This window comes from Pieris rapae, chromosome 7 (genome assembly GCF_905147795.1).
Source record: "Pieris rapae chromosome 7, ilPieRapa1.1, whole genome shotgun sequence".
Lineage (NCBI taxonomy): Eukaryota > Metazoa > Arthropoda > Insecta > Lepidoptera > Pieridae > Pieris > Pieris rapae.
In genome coordinates, this window is record NC_059515.1 from 9,603,063 (window position 1) to 9,619,659 (window position 16,597).

At 32.9% G+C, this 16,597-nt stretch overlaps 1 protein-coding gene across 1 annotated transcript; it reads left to right on the forward strand.

Moving 5' to 3' along the window:
- The first annotated feature begins 932 nt into the window (after positions 1–932).
- LOC110996971 (membrane alanyl aminopeptidase) lies at positions 933–14,502 on the forward strand. The gene is made up of 15 exons (XM_045628840.1): positions 933–1,016; positions 3,074–3,624; positions 4,539–4,703; positions 5,024–5,338; positions 5,915–6,098; positions 6,693–6,931; positions 7,343–7,535; positions 7,955–8,144; positions 9,072–9,172; positions 9,946–10,122; positions 11,377–11,561; positions 11,966–12,136; positions 12,588–12,734; positions 13,503–13,572; positions 14,143–14,502. Exons 2-15 carry the CDS (start codon positions 3,074–3,076, stop codon positions 14,455–14,457), a joined length of 3,003 nt encoding a protein of 1,000 aa, XP_045484796.1. The 5' UTR covers positions 933–1,016; the 3' UTR covers positions 14,458–14,502.
- Positions 14,503–16,597: the final 2,095 nt, after the last annotated feature.

Below are 16,597 nucleotides of genomic sequence, written 5' to 3' on the forward strand. Positions count from 1 at the left end.
TATTATGTAACTAAATTATTTTGTACTTTCGGTGTTCATATATAATTATTAAAACATTTTGTAATTCTCACCTTATGTAAATAAAAATAAAAATGTATTCACAATTATGAAGTTTTATTTGTCTTTATTTATGTACAAGCAATGGTCGTAGCTATTGGCCCAATAATGTATCTTTAAATCGACATATTGACATATACATAAGCTGAGACACACACACATTCTCCCACACATCTGGCATATAAACATATACATAAATACATTTGCAGAGCTAATTTGACATAATTTTAGTTTCTTCATAAAGGTTTAGTAACCCACAGTACAGATAAGCCTGCTATGTGTATTACCGGTGTGGGGTCCAACAGCGTCTGCAACAAAGTATTCTTATTATCACAGTCATTAAATCTGATATCAGTACACTTGTGGGGTCTATGAGGACGCTTAACTTAACAACTGACCATCCCTTTTCCTTTTCTTTTAGCCCTTCTTTTTCTTTTTGTCCATTGAAGTGTTTCCGTACCAATTCGACTTAGGGTCCTTCAAAAAAAAAAAGCGTACCAAATCTTATAAGGCCGGCCACGCTCTTGCGACCTCTCTGGAATTAAGAGTGTCCATGGACGGCAGTATCACTTAACATTAGGGAACGCTCCTGCCCGTTTGCCCACTGTTCTATAAAAACGAAATTGGGTATATAAAAGCAGTGGACGAGTTCAGAATACGCCCGTGAAATTGGTAGATTCATGAAGTATTGAAGTATACGCCATTACTATGCGGCATTACTTTATTTTTTCTCACGTCTTTCATAAGAGAAAACTTATTTACAACATAATTTACGAAGTGAGAACAATATGAAACAGGATTATCCTTGAAAACAAATGACGACAATATTATCATTGAAATAAAGTACAATTATACTACAATACGATTATCTAAGATAGTATATGAGATATTGGTGATATGAAATTTGATCAAACATAATTACAAGGATTGGAGAAGCCGACTGGTGGAGTCGCTTTAAGGTGAGTTAATTTTTTTTACAACATATTAATATCTGCAAGTTCAAGTAGATAAGTATATTTTAATCTATGAGGAGTTATTTAAATGCGATATAATGTACTTTAGTAATAGTTTATTAGTAGTAAAGAAGACTTTAGAAACCCAGCGATAATGCTTACAGTCGACAATTTATCATTTGTTTCTTTTTGTACGCTGCCTATTTAAAAAAAAATGTGCTATAATTCCTGACTTTTTTTACAACAAATAATTGCGCAACAAGAAAGTATAATCAAAAAAAGGTACGGCCGGAATTTGAGTGCACCTGAAATTTGAATGAATATACGTAATAATATTAGTTGTTTATACTACGTATTTGCGTGTTGTTTTCGCGAGTATGTAAGTGCGTGCTCCTATTTCACCATGCTTCCTGCTGATAGAGGACAAATCTTTGTTTTTAATTTTTTTTATTATTCTTTATTACTCAAGATGTCATTTGGAACATGGTGTAATGGTTGCAGCTCCTTACAAACATTGTGTAGCAAATCAATCCCAAGGATTAGGATCATTTAAGTATTCGTAACATTTATAAAAAGCTTTATTGATTAATTTACTTTTAACGAGGGCTTTCAATTTATTAAGTGATAATTCTCTTACCCAAGTAGGCTTTACTTCAAAAGTAGTTTATTTCACCAATGAAATAACTATTTTCCTTACCAGCTTTTAGTTAAATATCTTTACTAACTTATTAACTGAATAAAGTAAATAACCATTTTTTATTTATGTATATTTTTACTCTTGCACACGATTGCACTCAAAGAAACATTCTGACAGGAATACAAACTTTTTCTAACAGATATTTTTAATTCTAATGTACATTATTCATATCGATAATAACAATTGTATTATTTATTATATATTATAATATTATATTATATTGTATTAGGCAAGGGCCGCTTGTTCTCCTTAAGTAATTCAGTCTATGAATAACTGATTCAAAATTGCAACCTAATTGTATCCATAATATAACTTTATCACTATGATTTTCGCGATAGTGAATTAGTTGTTTAATTTAAAGACATGCTTAATATTTTATCTAAAAGTTGATTCTTGATAGATCTTATCTATGTTATAAAATAATATTATACCTAATTTTACGACATACCGAAAAGGAGCGAGGATTTAATTGATAAGGAATATAATCAATATATTATTTTCTACTTTACATTTTCTTATGTATTACTTAACATTAAAAAGAGTATGTGGGAAAGAGTGAATATCAGTTCATAGCGAAATAAGAATGTCTGTCCCTTGCCTTTTTTATATATGAGGTGGAAGTGGCTTTTACGCCTGGCGCCATCTTACTGTTGCACTCAAAGGCTCTTTACCTGATCCAAACTTTCAAATAGTGAAGAATAAATTTTATCCTTGTTTTCGTAGACAAAACAGGGTCCTTAGTTTGTCATGTGCCACGTGTCGAAGATTGTAAAAGTATGATAATATAATTATACCGAAACGATAAGTTAGTATCAGGAACGAGGCTAATAAATGATACCAGAATAATCTAGTTTTGAATGTGAATAAAATTAGTAAATCCGGAATTATATTTTTTTGTGAGAGTGAAGTTAGATTTTAGAACTTAGGTACATTAAATCCACATTTAGATGTCGAATCTATTGGTAAAATCAAGAACACATTATTTAATGAATATCTAATTTCAAATTCATATTTATGGCTTAGAGAAACCACCCAGGGTTTGCTATTCGCTATTGTCCTCGTGATTACCACCACAAAGCGTGAAAATATCTTTGCGCCCAGACGGCGGAAAGTCAACATATTCATCGTTATAAAGCATTTGTTTGTTAGTTTCAAAATTTAAAGCAAGCTGTGTATCATGAAAATGCCCATCATTAAATGATTACGAAATTACTATAGCCAAATAGTAAATTTCGCCAGTTTACGAAATGACCAACCATAATATTTTATTATCTGTAACCCATTTATTGTGTTGCGTGTTTGAATAGATCTAAAGTTACCGATTGTGAAATGTGACTTGTAAAAATTTGGCATTCTGATATTGCAGATGGCGACACTTTTTCTAGTCTTGTCCTTGGCCTTAGCTGCCGTGGCAATTCCACCACCACCAACCTCAAGGAATACCATCTTCATTGACGAAGAACTTGAGGGACAAATCTTTGAAGTCAAATCTGATGTTATTAGTGACCTTGCCATCAGAAACCCTTCCCAGTACAGACTTCCCACTACCACCAGACCTATGCATTATGACGTACTTTGGATTGTTGACATAGATCAGCTGACATATGCTGGCACAGTGGATATAACACTTGCTGCCACTGAAGCGAATGTTCAGGAAATTGTATTGCATTCTAAGGATTTAAACATAACTTCTTTAACCCTTCGGCAAGGAAATACTGTATTAGTACAAGGACTCCAAAATATGGCGTTTGATTTAGATCTGGAACTTTTGAAAATTCGAACCGGTGCAGCTTTAGAGTACAATGCAACTAACCCTGTTGAATATACACTGAGATTAAGCTTTGGAGCTGAGTTAAGAAAAGATATGGCTGGAATTTACAGGAGTTGGTACCGAAATTCTTATAATGAATCCGTACGGTTAGTAATGTAATGTTTTTTTTTAATATTTACTTCAAGATGCAATAAATGCATTGCCAGAAAACGTTTTATTAAACTGCACTGTAGGTCTTTTATAAATTTTATAAGGCCGGCGACGCACTCGCGAGCCCTCGGGCATTGAGAGCGTCCATGGGCGGCGGGTATCACTTAACATCAGGTGAGCAACCTACCCGTTTGCCTCTGTTCTATAAAACAAAATACTTATATTTAAGATTAAGGATTTATGTAAATCTTCTTTTACGTAAACCAGAGTGAATTTATTTACTGTAATGGTGAATGTTATAAGTCGCAGGCAACTAGCTAAATTAGGCGTTCAATTAACAGCCTAGCATTTTAACTGAACGCCGACGTTTAATTAGCGGCCTGAAAGATATTCAGACGTAGCGTTTGTTACAACATTTAATGAACTGGCTGGCTAATGCTTAGGCCATCCGTACGATCATAATTTGGCAGAAATAAAAAAGGTGAAACATATGACACAAAATATTTATATTAAAATTAAACTTCTTTAGTCACATACACAATATTATTGGCATTACACTCTTCCATTGTAATTGTTGTTTTTCATGAAACTTAAAAATACCATCAAAGTCGTGGTTTGCCGACGCCATATTGACAGTTTGGAGTTTCATTTCAGGTTTGAGAGTGGCAGAAAGTGTAATTAAATTTAAATTAACAGTCAATGTGCTAGGCAAGTAACGAAATGTCATCGATCTGAGTCATTTGCCTAGCTATTTAATGAACTGGCTGAACATCTTTTAGGCCGCTAGCTTAACGGCGCCGTTTTGTTAAAAGGCTAGGCAGTTAATTGGACGGCAAATCAAGCCAGTTAGCTGCGACATGTATATTTTTTACTAATGCTCAAAATAATTTATCGTTGTACAATTATTTAGCTGGATGGCAACTACACAATTCCAGCCGACAAGTGGTCGTACCGCCTTCCCCTGTTACGATGAACCATCATTTAAAGCGACCTTCAGTATTCGCATTCGCCGACCCAGTGGATTCAAGAGTTGGTCCTGTACCCGCCAAGAAACTACCATCGTAAATGTAACTACGTAAGAATATGTTTGATGACTATATAATTTGAAATACTAGTAACCAATGCTATTATTTCAAATATTAATGACGTAAAATTCATAATAGAATTCACTATATACGCATTACCTCAGGTCTTTCTGCGCCTCCAATCGTAACAAATAAACTGTTTTTTTATACACTTACATATATTTGGTACCAAAGTTAGCGGTACGCGAAGTAGTGGGCCGATTAAAAGATTTTTGATTAACAATTTACGGTTGTTGTTTAATTAATTGTTAATTTTAATCATTTTTAATACTTTATCAAAATCATAAGGATATGTCTTATTTTGTTTAAGCGGCTATGATGAAGATGTCTACACTATTACACCGACTATGTCAACATATCTAATAGCACTCATTGTTGCTGAATATGATACAAATAAAACACCCGAGGAGGGTCCATTGAAATACGAAGTGATTGCTCGACCTGGGGCAATGGGTAAAAATCAAAGTGACTATGCGTTTGACGTGGGGCAGAGGTTGTTAGCCGCTATGAGCGAACACACGGCTTTTGATTTCTTTAGCCAATCACCAAACCTTAAAATGACGCAAGCTTCCATTCCGGATTTCTCAGCAGGAGCTATGGAAAACTGGGGTTTGCTCACATACAGGTGAGTGATTTATATGGAGGGTGATTTTGGTATAAGGTTCTGATAAGTGACTTCCAAGTAAAAGATATTCCAAGTAGATATATACATACAATTGAAAAATAATGCAATCATTTTTATTACTATTTTTTAAGACAAGTGACCAGTATTGCCTACATAAACACAAAACCTTTTTTTAAGACTTTCATATGACTATTTTAACAACTGTTATATAATCCAAATGGTATATTAACTAAACATGTTGTTGGTTATTTTGCTAATTTAATGACATAATCATATTAAAATGTCGCTCCAATTCCCAAAGGCCGGCAACGGATTCGCGAGCCCTCCGAGTTATTATGGGCGGCGCTATCACTTAACATCAAATGAGCCTTCTGCCCGTTTGCCCCCTGTTGTTGCCAAAATGTCACATTTGTATAATTTATAGAGTGTCCTTTGAGCGTGCCTAAAAATAAAATAATACTTATATAATAAATAATTACTTCATTTTCTACAATGCTCTCGAATGCGTATTAGTCTTCAATGTAAATCACCTTGCTTGCTTTAAGTGCAGCATAATAAGAATCAATCCCGTTTCAGAGAGGCCTACCTAATGTACGACCCAGAGCAAACTCACGACCAAGCCAAGCAAATAATCGCGTATATTCTATCGCACGAGATAGCCCATATGTGGTTTGGTAACTTAGTTACTTGTAACTGGTGGGGTGACACCTGGCTAAATGAGGGTTTCGCTAGATACTACCAATATTATCTTACACATTGGGTAAGTATAGAAAAGACAGAAAATAGTATCATACGTTGGTTAAATCTTTAAAACTTTGAGTTAAGTGTATGAATTAATTTATATTTTAATAAAAAAATTTCTATATATTTTACTTCCATTTTGTTATAAAACAAATAAAATCAATAATATATATACATCGTTATATTCTATTATATCTAATAAATTAGTATGAGCAATGGCGCCGGTATTAGCTGCCAATGTTATAATAATTTAATAACATTTAAGTTAAATTAGTTGAAAGCGTTATATGTTTTATTTGATTTGCACATATTAATATATCTATAAATTAACAGGTTTTTCGATAGTTTTACTTTGATTTTATTAAACTATAAACGATCACCAGTGCTTACATGCTAATTTATTAAACACATATAAAACACTTTAACATATTTTAATACAATATTACGATTATTAATATTCTTTGTGATTTATAGAGTAACAAAATACGGACGTATAATTTATAATAAAAACAATTTTTTGTTTTAACGCTTTCCAGAACTTACATTTAACGACAAACTTTTAAATTGTTTATTTAAGTAATATAAATATAATGCAATATAAATTTATTCGTAGGTTGAAACTGACATGGGTTTTAACATACGTTTCGTAGTAGAACAACTGCATACATCTATGCTAGCGGATTCAGCAGACAATCATCCTCTCTCCAACCCAAATGTTGGTAGCCCTGGTGATATAAGTGACATGTTCTCCACGATTTCGTACAACAAGGGAGCAGCAATTATCAGAATGACGGAACATTTGCTCGGCACTGACGTACACACACAAGGCTTACGAGTTTATTTAAAGAACAAGTAGGTTTTTGTTTTAATATTTGCGATCACTAATTAAGGCAATTTTTACCACTATGCGATGACGAGGCCTGAGACCCAAAAAGTGCTAGTCAGGCAAATCCTCATTAAAAAAATATATGTATATCCCTACATACATGGCACAATTATTCTTACATTGCATTTATTATCTAGGTTAAGTCAATGCTCTGTAAGCATTTACATTATATTAAAAATGAATTAAATTAGGAATCGTTTTCCAAGGCTTGCCTAAAAAAAACACAACACATCTAATGAATGAGGGCAAGAGCAAACCTTGTATGGCCTTGCTTTTTTAATTAATAAATAATTATTTATTAAGAATAATAATATTGAAATAATACAATTTTAAGTACACTTAGTCTTGTCATTCTGATGAACCTAAATTTTACACAGCTCCTACAAAACTGTCGTACCAAGTGACTTGTCTCAAACGTTGCACAATGCTGCAGTGGAAGCGGGTGCCATTTCTGAATATGGCAGCAACTTCTCGGTTGTTGAGTACTATAAGACATGGCATGACCAACCAGGAGTACCAGTCATCTATGTCGATGTTAACCATAAAACTGGTGACATGACTATTACACAGGTATTAATTAACTATTTCGCTTACGTATAATGAAAGATCTTATTACACAAAATACTATTTAAATTCTGAATATCGTAGATACTTTTTATATGATATGAAAAAACATATTTAATACTGAGTTTCTCTGATATGCTGAACTGTTATGTTATGCTGAACTTTTGCTAGATTGAATTTATTAAAAAAAACAATTTTAACATGCTAGTCAAATTAATTGCATTTGAAATTTGTTCAAACATACTTACAATTAAAATTATTTAATTGAATAAAATTTAATTAAAAAATATAAAAAAATCTGTTGCTAGAACATCATTCCATATTGTAACCTACTCTCATATTGTAGGTTATTTTAGTTGCTTAAAATCATAGATAAATATTACAGACTTAAATTAGACATTAGATAAATTCTTTACCAATTTCAGCGTCGTTTCGATATAAACACGGGTTACGCAAGAGTTAATTATAACTGGCAAATACCAATTTCGTTCACTACAGCCAGTAATCCAAACTCTACGAACACAAAGCCTTCTCACGTGTTGACCTCAACAGTAACTGTTGTGAACCGTGGCACTACGGGTGACGAATGGGTTATATTTAATAAACAACAAACAGGTCAGTATTATAAATTATTATCTATAATAATAATAAAATTTTATTGTTTCTCAAATTTTTTACATCAATAAATGAGTATGAGACCCCCCCCCCCCCCCCGTTAGTAGTCAAGAGACACTTGTGTTGGGACTTGGGGGACTCGCTACTTCTCTTATCTAAACAAACTTTAACAAGAATAACTGTAAACTTAATCTAAGAATCTATGATAAGTTTTTTTTTTAACTTTGCTTTTTCCATGGAATATCATAGTAACGGTCAAAATTGAAAAAATAGCCGAATTAATGCGGTTGAAACCATTACAACTTTTATATTACCACTAGCTGACCAGGCAAACGTCCTTTTGCCATGTCAGCTATGCATGTGAAAATGTGAAAATTAGGGGTTGTATGTATTTTTAATGTTGTATCATAAAACAAAATATTTTTTTTGATCTTAAATGGAAAAAAAATTAGGGGTGGATTACCCTTAATATTTAGTGGGATGAAAAATAGATGTTGATGATAGATGATAGAATCGGTCAAGCCGTTTCGGAGGAGTTTAACCACAAACACCGCGACACGAGAATTTTATATATTAGATGTACTTCTGTTATATTTTTTTTAATATGATGTGATGTTTATTCCAATATTTCTTCTTATTTACCGCATCAATTTTTTGAAATAAAACTGAAGTCATTAGTTATCAATACATTGGACAAGATTAAACCATTATATTAATTAGCCGTTGTGTTAATTACATCGAAATCATATTAAGTTCAGTAAGTTAACGAAATATTGTTTAATTATTAAAAATTAAAACACTTTTAAAATGTATGTATTCAAAATATTTATATTAAAAAATGATAACGTCAATCACTGTTATATATATAGCAGTATTAGTTGGCAATTACTTATTGTATATGGGATCTCAGTATGTTTTATGTTTCAGGTTACTACAGAGTAAACTACGACGAATACACATGGAACTTGATTATCGTAGCACTAAGAGGTCCTGACAGAACCAAAATACATGAACATAATCGGGCCCAAGTAAGTAGTGTTTATAAATGTATTTGATTCTGAATTTCCATTAGTATTGAAATTCTGGAATCAAACATTATCCGAATATTTTGACGATTCGAGTGTTTTTCAGCAATCGTGGTCAAATGAAAAATTTTATAAATAATCTATCTTATTTGTGTTAAAACGTACAATATCTAAGTGTGCTTCACAATAAACTTTATCCCTGTATCCCGCATGTTAATGAACTTTCTGATATACAAAATTTGTTGAAACATGTCTTCGATCAAGATCAACTTTTTTATGTTATGAGGAGGCTCATTTACCTCAAAATCTATATTTCTTAAACTGACAGGAATATGATGTAAAATGGTGCGTAGTTTCGTCAAGAGATGGCACCGCATGCTGTTTCCATTCTTAAAATTTATTAATTTATTTATTGTTAGGCGATAACATAACCGATATTTTATTACTTATTCTGCCACTCGGAGCGGAGAAGAATCCACCAAAAAAGAGATTCTAACATCGGTCCAGCCGATCTTGAGTTATAAGTGGTGTAACTAACAAGACTTTGTTTTATATATTTAGATTTATATACTTGAGCTAAGGTATTACTCGGCTTACAAATGACCAGTAGACAAATCATTTAAAAGCATTAATAATATCATTTACTTTGATTGATTTATCGTTATAAATCACATAAGTTATGGTTTATTGCAGTAAAATTTGAATGCAGGATCTTAAGGATGCCTCATCATAACTAAGCAAATAGTGCACTTACTGATATTTTTATATGTCCACAGATTGTAGACGATGTTCTTCAATTCGCGCGATCAGGACTTATGACTTACACACGAGCTTTCAACATCCTGTCTTTCCTTCAATATGAGAAGGACTATGCCCCGTGGTTGGCCGCCATGACTGGTTTCACATGGATAAGAAACAGACTAGTTGGTAGCCCTCTGTTAGGGAGATTAGAGGTATCTATTAATTTAATATACTTTTGTTTCATAATTCTATTTTTATGGAGTGATTCTTTACTTTTTTCCTCTTTTATAAAATCCCAAAGGCTCTTTTATCTCTGCCTTTTTTTTAAATTTAAGAAATGTATTAAAGAAAAGCTGTGTAAAAAGGCTTACTATAAAGTTAGTGATTATCTAGTTGATAAAAGGGCCTGGGACTAGTGCTGGGCAGGCTACTTGTAATTAATTTGCTATATTTGTTTTAAATATTGTAGAATTGTTTGATGATTTGCTTTTTTTTAAAAAGAGTACCGAGAGTTTTTTACGCCGGCTTTTTCTATCGGCCAACACCCTCTGTCTTCTTTGCCGATGAGTAGGGATGCCAACAGGCACGAATTTAATGACGTGGAATAAGCGATACCATGATGATCTTATGTTCCAAAATAAACGTATTTTATTTTGTTTTTATTTTACCTGTCGAACTTTTTGTGTAAGATATGTTTTTCGTGCTAATCAGGTGTTATTGTAACATGCACCAAAGATCTGAACAGACGAATATAGAAGTTAGAATGTCATGCTTATGCTACCACTGCTCGTCACTTACAAATTATAATCATAGGATACAGAGACCTTAATTATTTCAATAACAACCTACTGAGTTCAATTTAGTTTCATGCCACGTTATGTCAAATTTACGACTTTAGCGCCTTAGAAATGGGGTCCTCGTTCTTGACTTGTAGATACCAATATAACCAAAGAAACAATTAAATAAACTTCCAATGTATGAAACACTATGGGCCGATGGCTGGTCATGCGTCATACTCGTGAACGGGTGCTACTTGTAGTGACTGTTCCTACTTGAATTCGTGTATGCGGTGACACTAATTATTTCGACTACGTATTTGCGTGTTGTTCGCACGAGAATGTAAGTTCGTGCTCCCATTTCACCTAGTCCTGCTGATAGAGGACAAAATGTTTTTATTGTTAATTATTACTAAAGATGTCATGTGGAATATGATGTAATCGTTGCAGCTCCTTACAAACGTTGTGTAACACAAAAACTTGACAATTAAAAAGAGTGGCGGAGAGTTTCTTGCCAGTTCTTCTTACCCGCTCTACGCCCTTGGTTTGAGAACTGGCAGTAAATGTAAAATTAGAAGCGTAACATATACTTGCTGTTTTTGACTTTCATAAGTGTTCATTGTGTTACCTATATGAATAAATGATTTTGAATTTGAATATATTCCTTAAATTGTTTACATTGTTTGCCAGAGACAAATAATACAATGGGCTACGCCACTTATGAACGATTTGGGATACACGCCAGTCTCTGGTGAAACCTTCATGGACTCTTACTTGAGACGTCAAATTGCCCCCGTGATGTGTAATATGGGCGTTGAAGCTTGTCGTACATCAGCAACTACACAATTTAGGCGGCTTATCGACTATGGAGACGAGTATGTTAACTATAATTTTTTTTAAACACTCCTGCCTTAACAGGTGACCCTGAATTGACAAGAGTGAACAATAAGTAATATACTTTACAGACGAAACAAAAAAAAAACATAATAAAAATACAAGAAATAAACTATCTACTATAGGCACTAACAAGTAACAGAACTTTGGCGAGCTCACTCAACGGACATTGAAAAAGGTCCGTTAACCTGTATTTCGTAAAGTAAATTAATACACCGAATCATATGTGCCCTTTTCAGAAGGTTTGTCCTAGTTGAGGGCACGTGAAGTAATGGTCGACGATGTCGCTTTCTGATTGATGTACCCAGGCCCACTGAAACTAAAAAAAAGTAGCGTCTTTTCAAATACATCAGATTTCCATGCATTTTATGTTATACATTTTCAGAGTAGCAGTAAACAATCGTAACTGGGTGTACTGTAATGGACTCCGTGCTAGTAATAACTATAATGATTATGCAACGATGTGGAAGAGATTCATAGAACACAACGTTTACACTGAGAAAATTGTATTGCTCCAAACCCTTGGATGCACGCCGCTGGAAAGAGCACTGAATGAGTGAGTAAAAACGTATTTTTAGACAAAGTTTAGGTATTTTCAGCAAAAAGTGACAGTTATATAAAATTGATATATGAATAGACATAGAAGCCTATTATTTATTAATTCCATCTATACATAGACAAGACACTATAATAATCCTTTCAACAATCATAGTGTAGACAATTAAGGGTTATAAATGTTTTTAAAAAATAAAAATAAAAAATAAAAATTGTTAAGGAAAATACATAATAGGAAAATACTCATAGTATTGTAGATTGAAAAAGAGAAAACATATATTTTTTATGTAGCTACATAGTTATATTATATTTCATGAAATACGCTAGATCAACAAATGATAAATTCTGCGATAATTGATGAGAGATACCGTATTCTTTGCTTCTGCTTAGATTGCATTTTAAATATAGTATAGCATACTGGTTGGTCGATTTATATCTACTTTTTTACACAGGTTGCTTACTTCGCTTGTAAAAGATAATTATGAAATTCGCGAACAAGACTACTCTACAACATTCAACACAGCTCTTACTGGGAATGAAGGAAATACTCAGATTGTGCTAAATTTCATTAAAAATAATTTAGCAGATGTTGCGAATGCGTAAGTTTTGAGAAATATTACACAAATTATAGCTTAAAAATATAAATTTCATACTGCTATCTGCACTCAGAGTCTTCAATTCAACTGTTTTTAAAAAATTTTAAAAGTCAATGGCGCTATTACCTTTTTAGGTCTAGACCTCAGATTTCTGTTCTATGATTATTTGTTAATCTTATAGACAAGTAGGTTAGCCTTTTGTGCCTGACCCATGCCGTCAACTTTTTTCGGGTCTGAGAAAACCCATTACTCACCATGTTTTCCTTCACCATTCGAGTGAATATTAAATGCGCATATAAAAAGAAAGTCTAATGGTGCCCAGCCGGGGATCGAACCTATGACTTTAGGAAAGAGAGTCGTACGCTCAAGGCATTTGGTCAACACTGCTATAAATAAAGACGTTTCCTATAAATTAAATGCAAAAATTACTGCCTTAACATGCTTAAATTTCGGGACTGGGTGCGGTCTTTAAGTACTTCTGTATTTTATAATGTAGTAACCGATTAATAATTATGATACTTGCCGATTAATGAAGTGGCGTACAGTTTCTTATCAGTTCTTTTCGTCCATTCTAAGCCCTTGGATAAGCTAATTTTTAGGATAAAAATTTATAGGAAAAAATATGTTCTCGATTGTATCAAAGTTTTCAAACCATTTTGACTATTTTATGGATGACTCAGTGCAGCTGGCAGTTGCTGGAATACACAATTTGTATATTATTTATATGTATTAATATTTAACAAGTAACGTTAAATTTAATATTTATTTTAGTTTTGGTTCTGTATCGTCTCCGTTACGAAGCGTTGCTGCGAGACTTAGATCAACAGAACAAATTACTGAGGTAAACCGTTATATTTACTAATTATATTTTAAATACTCTCTCTATTTAATCTGCAGCTCATGTCTGAATGTCTTGGTCAGCAACGAAGCATTAAGAGCGGACTATCTGCTTCTGACCAACAAGTTTCGATTTTAAATACAACCAGGATTAAATAAACTTTAAATACTGGCAATATTTATTAAAGAAAACAATAGCAACTATTTTCTTGATAATTTTTCATGAATTTTTCTAATTAATTTACTATATTTGTTTTAAAATAAGTATTGTTTGATGATTTGCTTTCTTAAAAGAGTACCAAGATTATTTTACGCCGGCCTTTTCTCTCGGCCTACACCCTCTTTCTTGCCGATGATTAGGGATGTCTACAGGTTCAAATTTAATGACGTGGAATAAGTGATACCTTGATGTGCCAAAATATTTTTAGTTTTTATTTTTATTTTGAATACAAATTCGTAACTATCCTTCGTGATGTTTTCCTTCACAGAAGCCAACTTGTCTAACTCTCTTATGTAAACCAATATTAAAAATTTATTGCATGGTATCTATTTCTGTAATTTTGTTTATTTTCAGTTTCAACTATGGCTAAATCAAACACAAACTGAATTGGGTGACGCCTACACAAACATCTATAGAGCGGCAGAATCTGCCCGCAATAGTTTAACCTTCGCAGACCAGATTCAAGGTGACCTTGATAACTACTTGACAAATGGTGATGATAATATTGGGCCTTCTACCCCACCACCAGACCCCATTATCGATCCCTCAACTGTTCCAAGACCAGATGTCACCCCTCCACCGACACCAGATTTGCCCGGATCAGCTATGACAGCAGCGGTATCGATCATCGTTGTTGCATTTGCTGCAATCACTAATATAATTCTATAGTTAAGCTATTGTTATTTAATAAAGATTATATTTTAATAAAAAATCTAAAGTAGTTTTTCTAAATCTTTATTTTAGTTATCATTATAAAAATGCTTTCAATTATTAATTATTACATCATAAGAAATTCCTCAAACACGTCATACATATATATATATCATATAATTATGTTGATTTCGAATGACATTCGAATTACATAGCGTGTGCCCTAAACTGATTTTAATTTTATCTTTTATCGCTTTTAATCCAAGATATATTTGATGGTAATTATTACTAAGTATTTAAGTACGCAAATATATATTTTTTTGATAACAATGTTTTAATTTTTTTGCTATTACAACGTAGATTATTTTTACAAATATAGATTTCATAATCAATACATGAAAGCAATATTTGGTCAAAGCCTACGAACATCTTATCTTCACACAGCTCTTTGTGGGCCTAAGCCGTCTCAAGTCATTGCGAACTCTTATTGTTTCCAGGTCCTTGACAATTCCATCCCACCAACGCATCCTCGGTGGACCGGGTTTTTCTCTTGCCACCTGGTTGTGACTTAAGTCCACCTTGGAGTTCTGTCGTTCGCCATTCGGTGCACATGTCCACTGTCCCAGACGATGTTTGTGTCATTGTAGCAAATACGACAAACAGTATGAATATATAACTGGGTAAAATCTAACCCAAGTTGCTATACTTTTAGTTACCACCAATATTTATGTTTATCCTTATTATAATATCAAATGCAAATGAATTATTATTACAAATGCTAACACTTGTGACGACAAAACCCGCCTTTCTTAACTTACTTTGCATTCATTTCGTAAAAACCAAAGCTGGTAAAGATAAAATAGTACAATATAGTATTTATATAGTTATTAAACAAAATACAATTAGTAAAATTTTACTCTAGAAATCTAAAATCTAAATATTTAGTGATATCACCAATTCTATTGATAGCGATGATAGGAAATAGACTCAATAAATAATTACGATTCCTAGCATAGTTTAAATGTAAAGTTTGTAAAAAAATATGAATAAACACATAATAAAAATAATAGATGAGGAAAAATCTTAATGCTTCATCAGGTAAAAGAAGACAAACAATTATTGTTAGTAAAAAAAATACATGAAACTTGACATTACAAATGCTGGATCTTAGATTACGTTAAAATAGCGAAAGGTTGTTATGGTCCATTGTTATATTCCCTAAAAAGTAAATATGTTGTAGCCAACTAGCTTAATTAGCCGTTCAATTAACAGTCTAGCCGTTTAACTAAACGGCACCGTTTAACTAACGGCCTAAAAAATGTTCCGCCAGTTGATTCCACAGCTAGGCAAATGAATAGGATCGATGACATTTTATTACTTGCCTAGCCTGTTGACTATTAATTTAAACATAATTAGAAACTATTCAAACTGTCAATATGGCGTCAGCAAACCACAACTTTGATTGTGTTTTCCAAACTTTCATGAAATTTTTTACACTTTACGGCTTTCTTTGTAAGTACATTAGAAGAGTTATGCGACAATAATAATTTGAATTTGACTTAAGACATTTAATTTTAAAATAAATATTTTTATGTCATATGTTTCATCATTTTTATTTCTGCTAAATAATGGCTCTATCGTACGAATGGCCCAAGCATTAGCCAGCCAGTTTATTAAATGTTGTAACAAACGCTACGGCCTAATATCTTTCAGGCCGTTAGTTAAACGGCTAGGCAGTTAATTGAACGGCTGGTTAAGGTAGTTGGCTGCGACATATACATGAGCTCTTTTTCAATAGGTAGATTTGTCGACTGTAGTTACCTTCTGAACGCGTGTGCTCTCATATAAGCCACGTCTAACCTAACGTTAGTTGGAATTGCGGTCAAACGTACGTTCCGTTTCGTACAGTTACGAACGTTACGTTACCTTTTCACTCTAAAATGGAGGAGCTTCTATTAGGTACGTAAGACACGCACAGCGGACCTATTGAGCGTCTACGTGCGGAAACAGAGTCCACATACATACAAGGTACGTAAGAATCTAACAAATTCGTTAAAATAAAAACGTGACTTAATTATATCAGATATCATGAAAAGATAAATCGGATATTTCTAATATAATAATGAAAATATTAATGTTATAACGTCATTTTTAATAT

Coding starts and splice junctions, on each gene's coding strand:
- LOC110996971 (XM_045628840.1), top strand. CDS start 3,074: ATGGCGACACTTTTTCTAGTCTTGTCCTTGGCCTTAGCTGCCGTGGCA. Junction 6,932..7,342: donor CGAGTTTATTTAAAGAACAA/GTAGGTTTTTGT, acceptor AATTTTACACAG/CTCCTACAAAACTGTCGTAC. Junction 13,573..14,142: donor CAACAGAACAAATTACTGAG/GTAAACCGTTAT, acceptor GTTTATTTTCAG/TTTCAACTATGGCTAAATCA.